This window comes from Phaenicophaeus curvirostris, chromosome Z (genome assembly GCF_032191515.1).
Source record: "Phaenicophaeus curvirostris isolate KB17595 chromosome Z, BPBGC_Pcur_1.0, whole genome shotgun sequence".
Classification (NCBI taxonomy): domain Eukaryota; kingdom Metazoa; phylum Chordata; class Aves; order Cuculiformes; family Cuculidae; genus Phaenicophaeus; species Phaenicophaeus curvirostris.
Genome location: NC_091431.1, coordinates 74,808,141 through 74,828,885, shown reverse-complemented (window position 1 = coordinate 74,828,885; position 20,745 = coordinate 74,808,141). Strand labels below are relative to the sequence as shown.

At 44.6% G+C, this 20,745-nt stretch overlaps 1 protein-coding gene across 1 annotated transcript in view; it reads left to right on the top strand.

The window, feature by feature from the left end:
• MYO5B (myosin VB) overlaps positions 1-20,745 on the top strand; it is a 161,092-nt gene that overhangs the window by 126,781 nt on the left and 13,566 nt on the right. The window contains exons 24-30 of the mRNA XM_069880976.1: positions 1,136-1,263; positions 2,027-2,146; positions 3,252-3,389; positions 5,927-5,989; positions 8,102-8,353; positions 9,774-9,871; positions 18,225-18,302. Of these exons, the coding sequence (XP_069737077.1) occupies positions 1,136-1,263; positions 2,027-2,146; positions 3,252-3,389; positions 5,927-5,989; positions 8,102-8,353; positions 9,774-9,871; positions 18,225-18,302 (877 nt within the window). The remainder of the gene's footprint in view (positions 1-1,135; positions 1,264-2,026; positions 2,147-3,251; positions 3,390-5,926; positions 5,990-8,101; positions 8,354-9,773; positions 9,872-18,224; positions 18,303-20,745) is intronic.

Genomic DNA, 20,745 nt, shown 5'->3' with positions numbered 1-20,745 from the left:
TTGTGCACGTAGTTCTGTATGCGCTGTCCTGCTGGTGGATGGTAAGGCAGAGGCTGGTTTAATTGGTGAAATGTGGAACAAAGTACCTAGAATGGCTTTTTAGTTCAGTTATGTTGCAGCATTTACTGTGGGTGTTGTGGGAGGTAGTGAGGCTGTAGAGGTGGAGGGCAGAGAATAACCACATCGCAAGACTGGGGAATAAAGGATCCAAGGAACAGCACAGTTAACGATGTTGAGCTGTGACACAAGATTTCTCTAATGTGACAGGTGTTTGTGAGTGTTTTTAAAGCAGAAACTTAGATGGTGAGATGTACAGAGAGGAAAGCAATCTGGGAAAATCCCAAGCCACAAAAGAAACTCTCATGTGTGCATTGAGCTTTTTTATTTTTTAATGATCCTTTTCAGCTTTGATTTTTTTTGCAGGACTTACAAAAAGCATCATGCATCATTCTGTGGATCTATCTATCACTGTTGTGTGGTACTTCTGAAGTAGTTCTCTTGCTCCCAATCTGATGCAAAATAAAGAAATGGAAGTAACACATTAAAAAGAAATTTGCTCCAAGTATTTCTTAATCTTTTATGGAATGCTTTTGGAGCATTGAAGCTTGGGGAAACCAAGTGGAGGGAGTTTATTTGGTGCTCATCTATTTAAAAGGACACATGGACTATATTTGCCTGGTTTATCCGGAAAAAGAGAGGACAAGATTTGCTTCCATAAAGGACTTTTTAGCAAAAAAAAATTGCTTTTCTTAAGCATGGATGCATTTCCATACTGTGTTGGTGTTTTCTTAAGTGGGTTTATGGTTGGTCCATGGGAGCTGGAACAGATGAGCTTATCATAATAGATGTGATAGTTTGCAGGTGCTGGAGGCTTTTCTTTAACTGGAATGGCAGAGGACTGTTCTGTCTGAGCAGAACAACTCAAGCTGTGCCACATGGCAAGGAGACAGATATAGATTATAATAGTCTGTAAATATTAGAGAGTGCTTACATGTATTCTCAAGCTTCTTGGCAGAGAGCATTTTTTGAATTAGTCATTGTTATTGCACATATTTACAGGAAGTTCATTTTGAAAATGAAGACCATAATTTCTTTTTTTTTTATTATTTCCAAAATGCATTTGCATGAAACACAGTTGAGGAAAATATCCAGATGAAGAAAGAGCTGGAAGAAGAGAGGTCTCGTTATCAGAACCTAGTAAAAGAGTATTCGGGGCTGGAGCAGAGATATGACAACTTGCGAGATGAAATGAATGTTATAAAGGTAACGAAATTGAAATGATCCCTGTTCTCATGTGTCCTGGATCTGATGTTGGTGGCTGGATAACATGACTCGCTCATCCTCAAAACACTTAATAGAACTGCACATTGTGCAGTTTGTGCTTGATTTTTCTAAGACTGAACTTCTGAAGCCAAACCGCATGTGTGCCCCAAGAGATCTTTCATACTCCTCCATTAACTGCATAGAGGTATCTGTGAATCTCAGGGGAAAAACGGTTCATGCTTCTTGTTTTGCTTTTTGTTTCAGTGATGTTCATAGGTTGGTGCTGGATTAAAAAACAACCAAAGAAACTCCAGCAACAGGGCTTCAGAATTCCAAAAGCCAAAGTTTTTAGGTCCCTCTGCTACAGTGTCAGAAGAACTGCTGCAAATTGGATAATAATTAGAGGTTTGCTGGATTAAGTGGGAGGTTGAACATTCAAAAGAAGCCCCTGAGAGTTCTGTGAACAGCATAATCTTGAGCTCAGATGCATGCTTCTACTTGACAGGCATCTGTTGACATGAAAAACCTTTAATTCATGTGGAATCTGTATCACTTCACATTTTAAACTGTTGCCTTCTGTTATGATGAATGTTATAGTACGGCATGAGAACTAGAAGGTGGAATTCCCTGTAAGGTGACATTTAAGCCTTTTGTAAAGATTACCTTCAAATATAGATATATATTTGCTCTAAGAAACAGCATTTTGTGAATATTTGTTCCCTAAACACTGAACGCTTTATCTATCTGCATCACTTCTTGGCAGCAAGCACCAGGGCACAGGAGAAGCCCATCCACCCAGAGCAGTTTGGAGTCTGATTCCAATTATCCGTCTATATCACCCTCTGAGATCGGAGACACTGAGGATGTAATACAACAAGTGGAGGTACAGTAAATAGGGCAGGCTCAAGGTGAGGAGAGCCCATCTCAGTGGGGATGTTTCATGTGGGTCTTGGAGCACGTAGGAGGAAGGCAGGCTGGGCTATAAGGTGTGAAAGTTTAAACTGATTTTGTGCTACAGGCATACCTTGTTAATTGTGTGTAGAGGGATGGCAGGGCTATGGTGCTGTAGCAAATGCTTGTTCATTTGTGGCATCAGACTTAAAAAGGGCTATAAAAATAATAAAATGTTACGATTTGGCCATACCAGCTTAAAGACTGAGATGGAAATTCATCAAAGTGATCAGCATTGTTAAATGTAGTTATTCCTAGCATGATGGAAATAATACTATAGCAATCTTTCTCTGCAAGTGCACCGGTTTCCTTGCCCCAAGCGGTTTCATTCCGATGTGCCTTCATGGATGCGTCTTCATGGATGCTTTGCTGGCCAGGACAGCCCCTGTAATCAACAGCCTCTTAATACAGAAAAGAGCAGCATAAATTACTCCCTGGCTATCAAGAATCACACAGAGAAGGGAAATATGGGCTTTGCTTACATTTGCTAGAATAGGCTGCTTTTTAAACTCCATTTTCATGCCTCAAAAGCATGCGTGGATGGTGGATGTTCTGAGGATCTGTCACCCCGCTGGCAGGACTGTGCTGTGTGTCCCACATAGCATACCTGCAGAAACCCTCACTTCCCTTTGCTGGTTGATGTTTTACATTGCCTTAATGTTTCTGAACCGCTCTGAGAGCATTTTCTGAAGTCGAAACAATCAGAAATATTCCAGGTGAAGCCAATTGAAAAACAACTATTAAATACTTGTCTAGAAGGGACTCAGTAGGGCATTTTAATGTTCTTAGCCATGTCTCCAAAGGGCACACTTGTCTATTTGTCTATTAAACAATCAAAGATTTATTAGAATGAGTCACCTTTTTATGGACATTAAGAATAGATGCTTAAAGTGTTTGGCGTTTGAAAACGATGCTCCCATTACCTGCTGTAGCTGGGGTTGGTGCTTATGTGCAGTCAGGACGTAGCTGGCCCTATGCATGATATAAAACTTGACTGAGGTCTTCCCCTCTTTTTCCACTCTCCTGTTCTTCTCCAGGAGGTTGGGATGGAGAAAGCCGCCATGGACATGACCCTCTTCCTAAAGCTGCAGAAGCGAGTGAGGGAGCTAGAGCAGGAGAGGAGTAAGCTGCAAACCCAGCTGGAGAAAAAGGAGCAGGAGAGAAAGAAATCCCAGGTGAGAGATGACTTTTCATTGATACTAATATTTTATGTTGATAACTGGCTTTCACTGAATTCCTGAGGACACACAATGTAAGAATTGAGGTCTGAGAGTGGCAAGTTCAAGATAAGAGGCAGCAAATTCAGCTGGGATGTGGATAGAAGCATTTTTGGCAGCTAAGGATAGATGGACAGGACTGATTTTATATATTTGTATACATAAACAGATTATATCAGATTTAGGACAGTATCTTAAGCATCTTGAAAGCAATGAAATGTAGAATCAATTTAGAAGTGTTTCATACTGCCTGCATTGATGCAATTTCCTTCTTTTCTGAGAAATTTGAAGCATGGATTGAGGTTTTTTTGCAAAGGTCAGAATGAGGAAGGGAAACATGAGTACTTGGAGGATTGCAGAGGGACAGGATGCCGGAGCCTTATGGACACAGATACTACCTTTTGGCTGGATCCAGCCTAGAGGTGTATCAGTGGTTGGTAGCCATGATGAGAGAGGTCCTGGTAACCAGGACCTCTCTCATCATGGCTACCAACACTGATACACCTCTAGGCTGGATCCAGCAAAAGGTAGTATCTGTGTCCATAAGGCTCGGCACTCTGTCCCTCTGCTCTCGTGAGACCTCACCTGTAGTCCTGTGTGTGGCTCTGGAGTCCTCAGCACAGGAAGGACATGGATCTGTGAGAGTGAGTCCAGAGAACACCATGAAGATGGTGCTGGAGCACCTCTGCTCTGAGGACAGGCTGAGAGAGTTGGGGTTGTTCCGCCCAGAGAAGAGAAAGCTCCTGGGAGACATTAGAGAAGCTTCCAGTAGGGAAAGGGGCTCCAGGAAAGCTGGAGAGGGGCTCTTGATCAGTGAGTGCAGGGATAAGAAGAGGGGACCAGTCTGAAGCTGCAAGAAGGGAGATTGAACTGAGATCTTAGGAAGAAATGTTTTCCTGTTGAGGGCAGTGAGGCCCTGGCCCAGGTTGCCCAGAGCAGTGGTGGCTGCCCCATTCCTGGAGGGGTTCAAGGCCAGGTTGGATGGGGCTTGGAGCCCCTGATCCAGTGGGAGGTGTCCCTGCCCATGGCAGGGGGTGGGACTGGATGGGCTTTAAGGTCCCTGCCAACCCAAACCATTCTATGACTTTATGATTTGGTTACAGTCCTGTCTTCCCCTCATCCAGCACCGCATGGCGTGACCTGATGAGCACTTCACAGACCACTCAGTCAAACTTAGGCCCTTAGTATTGTTCCAACCTGTGTACGGTTTCACTTTTTTTCCCCCAGAAATAATCATATAGGAATGTAGTTTGAAAAATGATATGGTAAAACCATAGCAAGACAGCTGTTAGAAGAATGAGTTCTTCCTTTCTATTGCAGGGCAGGGTTATTCTTTTGATAGTCTTTCTTCCTTGTGAAAAAAATCTCCCCGCTGTTTGAATTTTTTTGCTTGGAAGTAATTTAACAGAAAAGAATAAAGTGAAAAAATCAAGATTACTGACAGCAGTAGTGATAACTTGAGAGACCAGAGTCTGTCCAGACTGGCAATTGGAACCTGAACGTACAGCTCTCCAGCTACCAGTGAGCTGCTGTTCAGCATGGGGAGCTTTTAAAATTATTTGTCTTCTATACTTTTTATGCTACCATCTGTAACTGAGGCTTTGTGGCTTTTTCAGAAGCCAGATGATGGGGTTGGAGATGCTGAATGCCATGAAACCACAGTGCTGGTGTCATGGAATGGTTTGGATTGGAAGGGCCCTCAAAGCCCATCCAGTCCCACCCCTGCCATGGGCAGGGACACCTCCCACTGGATCAGGGGCTCCCAGCCCCATCCAACCTGGCCTTGAACCCCTCCAGGGATGGGGCAGCCACCCCTGCTCTGGGCAGCCTGGGCCAGGGCCTCCCCACCCTCATCACGAAGAATTTCTTCCTAATATGTGATCAATACCTTCCCCCTTCCCATGAAGCAGTAAAGATGCTCTTACATAAAAGGCTGAGCAGATGCCATCACTCTTGGTTTCCTTATTGAAATTTCCTGGGCTGCTCTTGCTTTGTTTGGGAATTATTTAATTTACTTGTCTCCAATGTGAGATCTGTGTATCTGTTGACAAATGCAAGAAGCGACTCAACAGAATCGTCAGTAGTAATTATTTACTTGCTTCACTAGACATTCTTGCTTATCATCTCTGGCAATTTGCAGGAAATAAATGAAATAGAAAACTTCCCCAGCGTCTCACCCTTGCTACAGATGCAGATTAAAAACCTGCCTCCCAACCACTATGATGAAGGTTGTTCCCCTAATGACTTTCATTATTTGAAAGCTGCAGCAAGCCACAGTTGTCAAGATTAATGAGAGATTAAAACATTTTCTCCTGAAACAGCCCCTGCCCTACTATGTTTTGCTGGAGCTCCGTCTAATGGCAATTAATAACATTATTATGGTTGAGCTGGCTGGCAGGGCTGGCTGCTGAGGGAGGCATGCCTAGCTGTCCTGTGCCATGTGTTAGTTGCTCTGGCTGCTTTTGCATATTGATTTATCTCTTTAATCCACGCAGGTAACTGAAATGAAGACTGAAACGACTTCAGACCACGAAGATTTTGCATACAACAGTCTGAAGGTGAGTAAGGAGCTCCTGCTTAGGGCTGCAGCCTATTGCGTGGCTCTAACAGCCCAAACAAATTGTCTGAACATGGTGATAACCCAAAACCTCCTGTTACCGGCACTGACTTTTAGAGATGATAGTTGGAAAGCTGTAGCTCTCCATGAGTGCCTGAGGTGGCAAATAACAGAAATCACGAACAGCTATTTGTGTAGAAATCCAGTTAATCGCTTTGTTTTTACCCTTCTGTCTCAGAGCGTGATCAGAAAAGAGTGCAAAGTGAGTTGATGCTTTTTCCACATGGCGAGAAGAGTAAAATCCAGTTTGGTACAGATTTCCCACCACGCACACTTTTCGAACTGTTGTTTTAAAAAACAGTTACAGAAAAGCTGATGTCTCACATGCTCCCTCTACTGAGCTGTGGTTAGTATGGACGTGGAGGAATTACTGTATCTGATGACAGATGGTATAAAGTACCTGAATATTCTAGTTAATGATGGTGTTTGTTCAGCTAGAAGTATGTCCAAATGCCAGATCAGCTATTCTGTTCACACCTCTGCTGTGTTAAGGCATGCTATTTATAATTTGTAAGGATTAATAATTGTAAACCCCATTTCCTATGGAAATGAGATTTACACAGCTGTGCTAGCTACACACTGTGTAAACTGTATAAATTACCACCATCCCCACCCCTCCAGCCATTTTTGGATTCGTTAGCTCACGTTATCCAAAACTGGTAATGAAGCAGATATCCCATAGATAAGTGGGATTGTGCAAGAAATCTGTGGAAAGAGTGAGGGAAGCACCTGGAGCTCAGTGGAGGAAGAGCTTGCGCTATTGTAGACACTAGAGAATCCACATGGCTAGGGGTCAGTCCCTAGGAAAGAGCTGGCCCCAAATCGGTCAGCCACCAGGCTCTGTCAGCTCTCTTGCAGATGTCTCTGTTTTTACCATGCAGTACATGGATATGGATCACATTGGGTTTATTTGGCACTGTCCGAGAGGCCTGGGTGCATGGGGACAAGAGAGAGCACCCCACACTGCCTCTTCCAATGTTTCATCATTATTTCAGTAAAGAAAGGTTTTCTAATATTGAATCTAAACCTTCCCTGGCACAACTTGAGGCTATTTCCTCTCATCCTATTGTTTGTTACCTGGGAGAAGAGACCGACACTCACTTCTCTACAACCTCCTTTCAGGGTGTTTTAGAGGTCAATATGGTCTCCCTTCAGCCTTCTTTTCTCCAGGCTAAACAATCCCATGTTCCCTCAGCTGCTCCTCATAACCTTTGTGCTCCAGCCCCTTCCCCAGCTCTGTTCCCTTCTCTGGACGCGCTCCAGCCCCTCAATGTCCTTCTTGGAGTGAAGGGCCCAAAACTGAACCCAGGATTCAAGGTATTACTGCTTGCTTTGTGATTAAGGCTGTCTTAGCTGCCAGAGTTTTATTCTTCTGTCTTCTACTGTCATGCAAAAGCAAATAAGCCCTTTAGTTGTCTTGGTGAACACGATGATGCTCATGCAAGATTATTCAGGAGAAGCAGCTTGTACAGAATTGCCCTTGCCTGTCAGATGCCAGCAGCTGACAAGACATTAGGGCGAGAAAATCTTCCAACTGCATATAGTGCACCAGGATGGGGGAATTACAAAACGCGTGAAAAAGAAGCTGCAGTGGGAATTCACACAGCCATAGCTCACCTAATGGCACATCTGCTGTGATGAAGGGTTGTGTAAATTGGCATCTTGCAGATTGTCTAAAGAATATGAAAGGTGATCTAAACATTATGCGGTTTGTTGTAATGTCTTGATTGAAAAGGAAAAGATGTGGAGGAGAAACAGACGTGTTTGGATTTTCTAATTGGTTGCCTTTGTGCTTAAAAATTGTTTCAACAAATGAAAAATCTCCCCTGTGTCACCCAGTAATGTTGTTATTTAATAACAACAGGCTACTGATTACAGCAAAAATATTTTCTGAGCCACACATGCCTGGACAGGCAGCAAAATCCAGATGCTGGCATGAATTGCTCGTTCAGACGTGATCATTGGCAACTGAGTTACCTAGAGGCACCTCAGAAAAAGATGAGGCAGTGCAAGAAAGTTTATCTGATCTGGTTAATGGCTTGGTATTTTCCAGAGGCAAGAGCTGGAGTCAGAGAACAAGAAGCTGAAAAATGAACTTAATGAGCTGAGGAAGGCTATTGCAGACCAAGCAACCCAGAACAACTCGTCCAACGATATTCAGGACAGTTACAACCTCCTACTGAATCAGCTGAAATCAGCGAATGAGGAACTGGAAGTGCGGAAGGAAGAGGTGCTGGTCCTGAGGACGCAGATTATGAATGCAGCCCAGCAAAAACAGTCTGGGAAAGACATGGTAATTGAGAGGGTAGTGGATTTTCTTTTCCTTTTCCTGTTCTGTTGCTGGAAATTCACTGATTGCCTGGGTCATGCCTTTTCTGCTTTGGTAAGCTCTGGGTGGCAGGATGGCATGGGGAGGCTATAGGAGGTTCTTTAGCGTTATAGGAGCTTCTACCTATGGATAAGACAAAGTCTATGACATCATTTCAGACAACCCAGGACTGTATGTCCCATGGTGGCCTGTACTGCTGTAGCGTGCTTGACCTCATACCTGATAAGATCTATCCAGGCCACACCAAGGAGCAACCTTGTCCTGGGCTGCATCCAAAGCAGTGTGACCATGAGGGCAAGGGAGAGGATTCTGCCCCTTTAATCTGCTCTGGTGAGACCCCACCTGGGGTCGTGCATTCACTTCTGGAGTCTACAGCACAAGAAAGACATGGATCTGTTAGAGTGAGTCCAGAGGAGGCCACGAAGATGATCTGAGGGCTGGAGCATGTCTGCTATGAGGACAGGCTGAGAGAGCTGGGGCTCCTCCCAGAGAAGAGGAGGCTCCAGGGAGAACTTAGAGCAGCTTCCAGTGCTAAAAGGGGCTCCAGGAAAGCTGGAAAGGGGCTCTCAATTAAGGAGTGCAGGGATAGGATGAGGGGGAACAGTTTGAAGCTGAAAGGGAGGAGAATGAGATGAGATCTTAGGAAGAAATGTTTTGCTGTGAGGGTGGGGAGGCCCTGGCCCAGGTTGCCCAGAGCAGGGGTGGCTGCCCCATCCCTGGAGGGGTTCAAGGCCAGGTTGGATGGGGCTTGGAGCCCCTGATCCAGTGGGAGGTGTCCCTGCCCGTGGCACGGGGCTGGAACTGGAAGATCTTTAAGGTCCCTTCCAAACCATTTTATGATTCTGTGATTCTTCAGCCCTGCACCAAGGTGTGGTAGTCTGAGATGTTCCCAGGGATGTTCTGTGGCAATCAGCTTATTCTGCAAGGAAATGGGATGGAGAAAAAAGAGCTTCTGAACCAAATTCTGCTCACTGGATGCTGGGGCAGCTATAATGTGTTTATGCTGGTGTTTAGGCAGGCAGAGAGCCTGTTTCATCACAGTTACTTGGGAGCTATTTTTAAGAGCCCGTTCTGATGGAAGAGTGCATTTTCTGAAAACTCTTGCTCGGTCTTTTCAATTCATTGCCTTTTCATTTCTCAAGGTTTTTGGGATGTTTTCTATTTCAGACCACACACACCCCTTATCTCCGTCCCCAGTTCACTGCATCCTCCTTGCATCTTCTAATCTCTACTGCTGTCTGTTTGCATGTGTATGAATTTGTATAAACTCTCTGTTATGATGGGTAACTTGAGACGCTCTGCTATGGGTGTTTGGGAGTTGTTCGGTATCAGGATCTGGGAAAGACAGGAAGATGTGCAGGATGTCATGCTGCTGTGTTTTGCGTGTTGAATTTAGAAAAGCACCCCCACCAATGCCAGCTGGCCGAACAGTGACAACCACATCGATCAGGAGGACGTGATTGAAGCCTACCAGGGGATGTGCGAGACGAACTGGTAAGTGTGACTCAAATATTTCCAGCAGCAGCCAATTTTCATTTCTTTGGCTGACCAAAGTGTGAGTGATGAGATCCATAACAACATCTTTTAGACGGTGACCAGTTTCTGGGTTGTGTTCTGGACCTTAGGTCAAGGAGAAGCCACAGAGATGGGACCAAAGACGCAGGTCTCCTACTGGGTAAGGAGCCTGTTGTCTTTGGGGCAGTGTGTCCCCAAGGGAGGAGAGATACTGGGCAGGAAAGCCAGCATGGAAGTGAGCAAAAATGCATTTTGACTTTGCTCCCGGTACAAAAATAGCAGCAAGACTATGATGTGGGATATATCTAAGAGTTATTTATTTCAAATTAGTCCTCATGCTGTGCTGGTAAGACAGCATAGTTCCCCTCTTGTTTTCCCAGAGGCAAAAGCCCCTGATGGTGATCTGAGTTAATGAACACATGCTGTATTTTCTGGCAACACCCATATTATCAGTTTTCTTGCAACTAAAGTGAGAGTTGGGAATATTCATTTGATTACATGTTTCCCACAGTGAGGGTTAATATTGTGAATGTGTGTCTGTGCTTATAGTTGTGAGGCATTAAATCAATCCTTGCAACTATCTAGGAGGACATCAAATAAAATAAATCCCTAGTATCTTGCGAGGAGACAAAATCACATGGATTAAACAGCAAGATAATACATAAAGTAAATATTTCATTGCAAAGAAATTGAATTTTCATCTCCTTCTCTCTTGACAAGTACAAAGGTTTGAGGCTTTTTTCCTAAATAATTTGTGTTCAGCAAGCTAGTCAGAAGACCTAACCTTTATGGATTAAAGGCTTTTGATAATACAGTATACTTTGCCAATTTCTAAGTTGGTTGCAGAAGGTTGTTAGTCCAGGCTGGGAAAGTCCATGACTTAATTAGGGTTTTATTCATACCTGTACAAATATGAGGAAAACATGCAAATATGTTTGAATGCAATATGAAAAATAGTGAAGAGTTGCTTAACGCTTTCAGAGCTGGACGGCCAACAAGGTGCAATGGGAAATCCATGTGCCTGGATTGATGTGCAAAAATTCCATGTATGTATACATTGTGCTTCCAACTTCTGTCATCACGTCTGTGCTGCATGTCCCCCAAATTCCTGCCATAGCATGGGCTGGATTTTCTGAATTTGAATCTATTTTACTTCTTGGGAAAGTCCTAGGAGAACCCATGGAGATCTCCTTGTGTGTGAGCCCGGAGATGAGCTGGCTGAAAAGGGTAGATTCCACATACATTGCATTTAAACATCTCTTATAACCCTTAAGGGCTCTGCCCACACTGATACTGTCAGATTTCACTTTGGCCCAGAGACCTGCAGGAGAGGGTTGAGCTGGAGTCCAGGACTCCCATGACACTGGTTTCTCTCCCTGGTCATCATGTCTGGCTAGATCAGGGCCAATGTTTGTTTTTCTTCAGTTTGCTACCATTGGATATTTCCTTTCGTGAAGTGAGCTTACTGATGAAACTTCTGCCTCTCCTGAACTGTAGAGGTGATGAGATTGATTTAAACATCACCTTTTTGTCAATAACTCATTAGGGCTCAGTGTGCTTCCTGCTGCAGAGGGGTTTTTTTGTCACTTAATGAATTCTGTGGATTTTCTCTTATTTCCTTTCAACTTTCTCCTGGAGCTGTCGGCAGTGGTATGGAATGTGAAATCCCATTGTCAAGCCGTGTTAATTACTCACAGAAAAAGACCTGGGGGAGCTGGTCAACAGCGGCTGTACATGAGCCAGCAGTGGCCCAGGTGACTAAAAAGGCCAAGAGCATCCTGGACTGGATCAGCCATGGTGTGCCCAGCAGGAGCAGGGAAGGGATCAGCTACTGCACTCGGCACTAATGAGGCCACATGTCGAATCCTGGGTTCAGTTTTGGGCTCCTCACTACAAGAAAGACATTGAGGGGCTGGAGCGCATCCAGGGAAGGCAAAGGAGCTGGGAAGGGGCTGGAGCCCAGCCACATGTCGAATCCTGGGTTCAATTTTGGGCTCCTCACTACAAGAAAGACATTGAGGGGCTGGAGCGCGTCCAGGGAGGGGAATGGAGCTCGGGAAGGGGCTGGAGCCCAGGGGCTATGGGGAGCAGCTGAGGGCCCTGGGGCTGTTTAGTCTGGAGAAGAGGAGGCTGAGGGGAAAATTCATCGCTCTCTGCAGCTCCTGGAAAGAAGGTTGTGGTGAAGTGCATGTTGGTCTCTGCTCCCAAGTGGCACTGGATAGAATGAGAGGAAATGGCGTGGAGTTGCACCAGGGGAGGTTTAGATTGGATATTAGAAAAAATTTCTTCATGGGAAGGATTGTCAGGCATTGGAAGAGGCTGCCAGAGAAGTGGTGGAGTCACCACCACTGGAGGGTTCAGAAAACCTGTAGACATGGCACTTTGGGACATGGTTTAGTAGACATGGTCGTGTTGGGCTAACAGTTGGACTGGATGAGCTTAGAAATCTTTTCCAGACTTAATGATTCTATGATTCTGTAACCTGTGTTTTCCAGTGGCATGGTTAGTTTGTGTTCAGGTGTTGATGATGGAGTTGGAGTCAAAGTAAGAGATGCTGTTTTCATAGGGCCTGCGTCTGACCAGGCTGTATCATTGGTCCCCAGCAGTAACTGATATCTGACCATCCTGGAGTGCATGTTTGCTTTCTGTCAGCCTGCTAGGAATTTTCTTCAGCAGTTCTGGTTTCCTGACTTAACAACATCTACAGTGAAGGTGGAATCACATGGAGAAATCATAAAAAAAAATGCTGCAATGATCTTATTTTCTGCAAGAATACCAACCTCTCTCCTTGCCGTTGCACAGCTGGTTTGCAATTTAAGAAGTCCATGTGGTCAGACCTTGGCGGTTTTTGGCTTCTTGAGATTTGAGAGGGAAATCTGCAGTCTCGAGGTTCAGTTTCCTATTACCTCTCCCATCTACTTCTCATACAAAGCTTGCCTGGAGCTTGGCTCCTGCAATACAGTAGCAGTAGCTCTATCACCCTGATTTTCTGCAGTGCTTTATCCAATGGCTCGTTAATCACCAACAGCTTCCCCATTATATGGTTCCCTGTGCATTTGTGTGTACGTTTGATAGGTTTATAAACTGTAGGCTGCAGTTGATGGCAATAAAACAGATGAAAACAAAAGCTTGGGGAGCAGAGCTTATTCTATTTGTCAATATAAACTAACATTCTTTCACCCCAGCACAAATTTGCATGTGTACTTATGCAGCTCTATACACAAGTGTGTCAGTATGAGAAATAAAACTGCTTTCCCTTTCTAATCTTGATCAATAAATATTTTAATCTAAAGCTTTTCTGGCAGAATTGCAAATCCAAAGAGGGATTAATAACCAAAGGCCACTTTTTTTTGCTCACCTGCACTGCAAGGAGCACGTGCTCCTATTGCCAGGTTGCCCAGAGAAGTCATGGATGCCCCATCCCTGGAGGTCATAGAATCATCAGGTTGGAAAAGACCTTAGAGATCATCAAGTCCAACCATACCTCTCTACTATTAAATCATGTTCCCAAGCACCTCATCTACCTGCCTTCTAAACCCCTCCAGGGATGGGGCAGCCTCTTCACCAGCTTTGTTCCTTTCTCTGGACTCACTTCAGCCCCTCAATGTTCTTCTTGTAGCGAGGGGCCCAGAAATGAACCCAGGATTCGAGAAGCGGTCTCACCAGTGCCGAGTACAGGGGGAAAATAACCTCCCTGCTCCTGCTGGTCACGCCGTTTCTGATCCAAGCCAAGATGCCATTGGCCTTCTTGGCCACCTGGGCCACTGCTGGCTCATGTTCAGCCACTGTTGTCCAACACTCCCAGATCTTTCTCTGCCAGGCAGTTTTCCAGCCACTCTTCCCCAAGCCTGGAGCTGCACGAGGTTGTTGTGTCCCAAATGCAGGACTCTGCACTTCGCTTTGTTAAACTTCATCCTATTGGCCTCAGCCCATGGATCCACCTGGTTCAGATCCCTCTGTGGAGTCTCCCTGCCATCAAGGAGATCAACACTTCCTCCCAGTTCAGTGTTGTCCACAAACTTGCTAAGGGTGCATTCAATGTTCTCATCCAAGTTGTTGATAAAGATATGGAACAGGACTGGACTCAGCACCAAGCCCTGGGAACACCACTGGTGACTGGCCTCCAGCTGGATTTAGCTTCATTAATCACGAGTCTTTGTGCCATTTTTTAACCCAGCAGTGGGTTTGCCTGTTCAGGCCAGTGGTAGCCAGTTTCTCAAGTAGGATACTCTGAGAAACCGTGTCAAAGGCTTTAGTAAAGTCCAGATACACCACATTCACCACCTTTCCCTCATCCACTAAGCGGGTCACTTTGTCATAGAAGGTGATCAGGTTAGTTTGGCAAGACCTGCCTTTCATAAACCCATGTTGACTGGGCCTGATCACCTGGTTGTCTTGTATGTGCTTCATGATAGCACTCAAGATCACCTGCTCCATGACCTTCCCTGGCATTGAGGTCAGACTGACAGGTCTGTAGTTTCCTGGATCCTCTCTCCTGCCCTTCACCAGTGGAAATTCCCCAGTGAGCCAGGACTGCTGGTAGATGATGGAAAGGGGTTTGGCAAGCACCTCTGCCAGCTCCCTTAATATCCTTGGGTGGATCTCATCTGGCCCCATAGACTTACGAATACCTAATTTGCCGAGGTCTCTAACCATTTCCTCTTGGATCAAGGGAGCTTTGTTCTGCTTTTCCTTCCTGTCTGGCTCATGAGGTTGAGTACCCAGGGAACATCTCACCTTACTGCTAAGGACCGAGGCAAAGAAGGCATTAAGTACCTCAGGCTTATCCTCATCATTTGTCACTATTCTTCCCCCTGCCTCCAGTAAAGGGTGGAGATTCTCCTTGGTCCTTCTCTTCTTATTGATATATTTGTAAGAATTATTTTTATTGTCTTTGTCAGAATGGGCCAATTTAAGTTCTAATTGGTCTTTAGCTCTTCTGATTTTCAAGACCAGGTTGGATGGAGCTTTTAGCCACCTATCAGGTGGTGGGAGGTGTCCCTGCCCATGGCAGGGGATTGAAACTGGGTGGGCTTTCAGGTCCCTTCTGACCCAAGCCATTCCATGATTCTGTGATTTCTTTTCATACCAATACCTCTCGTCTAGTCATCAGTCTCTAACTGAAGAGGATGCACTTTCACCATTCCAGTCTAACTCATGGTAAAGGCATGGTCTATCCATGGATCCCTCCTAGCTTCAAGTCATCATGTCTTGGCTGCTTAGGCTGAAGACGGAGCATGGCCTTATTTTGGTGGGAGACAGACCTTTTGTTTCCTCTATGTCTATATAATCCAGGATTTCTAAATCCAGCAGGAGGAAAAAAGGGAAAACTGCAGGTGCCACTGCCCACATAGGGATTCTCTTTTTCCATACCACTCCCGGGGAAAGCCCTTTGATGCCAGGTCAAGGAAAGGTTTGAATTAAAACCAACCCCTTACATACACAGTGAACTCAGCCTTTATTTTTTTCCTTCTTGTGACTTTCAACTTTTAAAGAGAAATCATCAAGTTAGTTTCCATCTAATTTTCTGCTTCAGTAACTGAATGTGAAGCTAAGTAAGCTCTTTGTTCCCCGCTTCAGTTCTTGGGATCTTTCAAGCCTGTTTGATCTTGATATAAATGTAGAGCAAACAAAAGACCAGATGGTGATGATGTTAGAGATAATAACCTGGCTGCTCAAAGCAGGTCAGGCTTAGTCTTTGAAATTAACTTCTGTGGTTAACTTCCAAGTGATTTCTGTAGATTACATAGCTTCTTTTTCCTGCTGGGTAAGTCCCACCAGCAGTCTCAGTGCAAAGTGAAGGGCTGACACTGGCTTCACTTGGAGGATGCTTTTGCAGCTGGAAGAGGCAATCACGTGGAAAGGATTCGTATCTCTCCTGACCAACCTCCAACGTGTCTCTCCTTATCACCATTTCCCACTCTGTTTTATATCTAATCCATATTGTGCATTAGTTTTCCATTTAATTAAAAAAAACCCAGGCATATCTGTGTTTGAAAGTGAAATGCCCCTTCTTCCTTGTTAAGAGATTATAATTATCTGAAGATGCTAAATTTAACATCTCTGGGGTGTGGTGTACAACCTACTTGCATTACGCTACAGGGAGAAGGGAAAGGAGGCATTTGACCCGCTCCTCCAGACCCATAACTCCAAGATAAGGATAAAGGAGAAATGAGGCTGTGAATAATGTCCTTGCACCTCCTTTCAGGGTTGTTTGAAAGAAGGATTTACACAGCATTTTAGGAAATTGTTTTGGCACATACTAATTCATCAAATTATCTAGACCCCTAATGACTTCTAATGTCTTGGGTCAATACAAACTTCAAGGAGAAGGGAGTCTCAGTGGTTTCTGAGTCGGTGCATGTTGTTGAACATGGACTGGATCCTTATTTCCCCAGGCAGTTTTATCTTAGTATAATGGCACCCCCCTGAGCTCCTTTCCTCATTTACCGTGATCGATATGATTTAAAAAGGAAGGAAAAGTAGTTTTCAAGGGAGGTGATCCAGGACAATGCATCTTTTGAAAATGCTGCTCATCATACAAGTTTTCCCATGTCACTGACGTGTAAACAGTGAGGATCTATCCTGTTTTTTTTTGTCTTGGTTTTCAGTACCTAAGTACACATTCTGTTACAATGATCTGAACCAAAAAAAGACCTTATGAATAAATTTACCCAAATAGAACCAATAAACCTCCCTCCATCTGCCAGCCTACAGACCCCATTGAAGTCTACTATGTATGGATAAAAATAAGGTTTTACTCTGCATTCATGCATATGGCTTTAACAGATTAATTTCTAAATATAATGCCTGAAATGTTTGCTACTTTTGAGTAGCAACCAGGATGTACAAGCTGTCTGCAGCAGTGAGGCACCTTGTGAGTCCTTCAGTGGCAGGGCTGCAACGCCACGTTTCTCGCTGCTTTCCTTGTGTGAAAATTAGCTGTAGAAAGCTTGCATGTTGTGCTTTTCCACTTAAACATGCAGACCTTTCCTTGCCAGGAGATTGCGTCTGCTACATCTCTTTGCAAAACAGGAGATCCATATTGCCTTAGTCCTTTTTTTCCCTGAAAGTTTAATGATATTTTGTTATTAATTTCTTTTAATTATTAATATTTCCAAACAGAAAAAATTGTTTTCTAGCTTACATCAAAGCCAAGTAAAATGTCTCTGTAGCAAGTGTTCCTGGTCAAGTTGACTAGCTTACATCACTCATTCATAAAGTGTCCAGCACCTCGTTAAAGAAGATAAATGAGTTTCCTGCCTTTTATAGCTTAAAAAAAAACCAAACCAACCTGCTAAACCTTGTTAAGAGGAAACGTTTAGTTTTAAAGTGAGATGAGATTTATGTGGGCATTTTTCTGCCTGGATGGATACAGAGGAGATTTGATTTCATACTGCTGTAAGGAAACAAACGGCCAAGGGGTGTTTGGACCAAAGATCACTCTGAAGTAAGGCTGATGTGGTTGACTTGCTGACTGAGGAGATCCTTGACTGAAGTAGAAGCAAAAGAATTTATTTTAGACCAGTGGAAGGTGCTGCAGAAGGAAGTAAATGGAGAAACTTGTCTAGAAAATACCTTATTTGTGAGATGTGCCAGAGAGCAGAAGGTCTAGAAGAGGAGTGAGCTGCTCAGGCTATCAGTGTGCATGAACGGTGGTGTCAGGCTGTGTTTGCACCATGGGTTGAAAGTCTATGTGGGCTGTTCCAGCTCAAAAATGTCCAATTTTGGGGTGGGGGTAGAAGCAAGGAAGCCTGTTGGGAGTTGCTAAGGGTCACTCTGTGCTTTTGATTTCACCTCCTCGATGTTTGAACAGCTCTTCCTTACCCCTCATGCTGACTTCTGCTCTCTCATTTATCCCTGTTGGTCCTTGTTTCTCCTCCCTGGTTTTTAAGCGTAAGGTTTTAATGAGGATTTCAGCTAGCGGGTGTGGCATTGGCTTGCCAGCTTTTCTCTGCAATCAGATGAGAAGCAGTTCAGCCATACAGAAAGAGAAACTCGGGCTCTGGCCTCCAGGAGTTGGGCTTTTTGGTAAAAACAGTAACATCATGGGAATGATGATAACCTGTCAGGAGGTTGGACTGTGAGATCTCCAGTGGTGCCGTCTGCTGGAACAATTTTGTGTTCCTATATTGGCTGCAGTGGGTGGGGAAGAAGGGTCTGCACAAGGATGCGTTTCCCAGTGGTGGAAAAGACAATACAACGTAATGAAAGTGTGCTTTAAAAATCAAAATCAAATTAATAAGGGTTCTTTACCTTTTTCCCTTCTATTGCAATTGACCTTTTGTCTTTCTCTGTCCTGTTGTTTCCTTTTTCTGTCCTTTATTTCTAGCAAGACTGAGGACTGGGGGTATCTCAATGAAGATGGAGAGCTCGGCTTGGCTTATCAAGGCTTAAAGCAAGTTGCCAGGTCAAATGCTTTCTTTTTTCCTCTACTGTTTCCCATCCCCCTTTTGCTTGCCCTTTTGTTTCTTTATCTTCCTCTGCTGTTGTCCTCTGTAGGATCTGTTGTCCCCTCTGGGAGCAGCCAGTGGTAGGATATCTAACGAGCAAAGGTGGTTGCCAGTTCCTCGTTGTTGAAGTGACATTGTTGTCACTAATGCCTGAGCTGTTATTCAGTAAGAATTATGTTACATTAATAGGAAATTGTGCAATAAAGGCGTTGGGAAGCTGTATTCTCCAGGAGGCCAAAAAAAAAAAAAATTAGTTTATATTTTCACAAATTGCACTAGGATACAGCACCTCCCTGAAACATTCTCTCCCAATTCTTGACACGTCAGAAGTGGAGTCCCTGTGCTTGTATTGTGATGCTGTCTGCTCCTCATGCTTCAAGGGATTGTGCACTTACATCCATGCGGTGCCTATAGGTATAAGGAGAAAGATGCATGGTGGGCACACAGTGCCATCCTTCCACAGCTCTCCTCATGTCCTGGTCTTGTGGGCAAATATCCCATCAGGACACGATCAAGTGAGCTTGCAGCCCAGAAAGACAGGGGCATCCTGGGCTGCATCCAAAGCAGCGAGGCCAGCAGGGCAAGGGAGGGGATTCTGCCCCTCTGCTCCACTTTGCTGAGACCCCACCTGGAGCCCTGTGCCCAGTGCTGGAATCCCCAATATAAGAAGGACATGGAGCTGTTGGAGCGAGTCCAGAGGTGGCCATGAAGACAATCCAAGGGCTGGAGAACCTTCCATACAAGAACAGGCTGAGAGAGTTGGGGTTGTTCAGCCTGGAGAAGAGAAGGCTGCAGAGAGACCTTAAAGCAGCTTCCAGGGCTGAAAGGGGCTCCAGGAAAGCTGGGAAGGGGCTCTCAATCAGGGAGTGCAGGGATAGATGAGGGGTAATGTTTTAAGCTGCAAGAGGGGAGATTGAGATGAGATCTTAGGGAGAAATGTTTTCCTGTGAGGGTGGGGAGGCCCTGGCCCAGGTTGCCCAGAGCAGGGGTGGCTGCCCCATCCCTGGAGGGGTTCAAGGCCAGGTTGGATGGGGCTTGGAGCCCCTGATCCAGTGGGAGGTGTCCCTGCCTATGGCAGGGGGGCAGAACTGGATGATTTTTTGGTGTCCATTCCAGCCCAAACCATTCTATGATTCTATGGCACACCAGGGCAGTACCTGCAACCTCTGTGTCTCCTGGGGATGCTAGTGATTGTGTAAGGATCTCTAATGAATATTTAAAGACATAAATGGAGATTAATGTGAAGAGGAAGGATTCCTGAATTATTCTTCTGGTCCAACTTGGTGCTCAGAAGAGCTGAAAATTACTTGTTAATCAGCCTGTACCCTCCTGCAGGGTGATTATGAGGCTCCAATATATATGCTTTTTATAGAAGATATGAGTAAAGGCACTACTGAGTGGAAAAGTCATAATAATCGTTTGTGTAAAGTAGTCTAAAGTGGTCACATCTAGAGGAATCAGAGTATAAAAGCAGACAGGAAGAATACTGTATATGATTAGTTTGTTTTTCAAAGCAGTGTAGGAACGCAAGTTCATAGAAGGAGCTTGATTTTCCGAGGGTGGTTCACAGTTAATCTGAACACATGTTAAGAAATAAAATGAAAATTAAGCACTTAATACTTATTTCATGGTGGCCTTGTATTTTCCAAGCCTATTAAGAATATAACTCCTGACAACATGATTATGAGGCTGAATGCATTATTGCCTGTGTTTCTACAGTTGGAAAACGTCCTCTTCTGTCTTTTGCTGGAAAATACGAGTACAGACTGGCTTGTTTAGGCCTTCTAAAACCCACAACAATAACAAAAATTGCCCAGCTGAAGAATGATTCATGCTTTCCATCCAGAAATCTTCAGTAGAAAGCATACATTCCTTAAAAAATCCCCAGCAAATAGGGTTTCCTGCAGGGAAAGTGTTCACGGACATGAATCTTTGTGAATTTCCCGCTGGACCCAAAATAGTTCCATCTTTTTCCCCACTGGCACACCTCTGTGTCAGTGAATGTCCTGCGTAAATGCTAAGCTACTGACACCAGAATCTCCCTCACCTTTGAGCTGAAGCCCATGAGCCAGGCATGTGGCTGTAGCCCTGCCCAGGAGAGCACATCCATGCAAGGACATCGGCTTGGTTATCCCCCCAGGTCCTTCCTCCTCTTTGCCACCATCACCCTATACAGTCTGGGACTAATACTTTGCAGTATCTGGCTTGATGTCTCTTCCTCAGAGTCCTTGTACCTTCTGAAGTCACTTAATTCCCTCTTCTTAAAAGAGCTGGTGGAATAAGGAGGAGGTTTCCATTTACCAGAGGGTAGGGAATACCCTTAAAAATCAGTTACCATGTTACTTCCCAGGTTTGGCACCATCACTACCCATCAGCATGGATGTGGACAGGAAGGTAGCT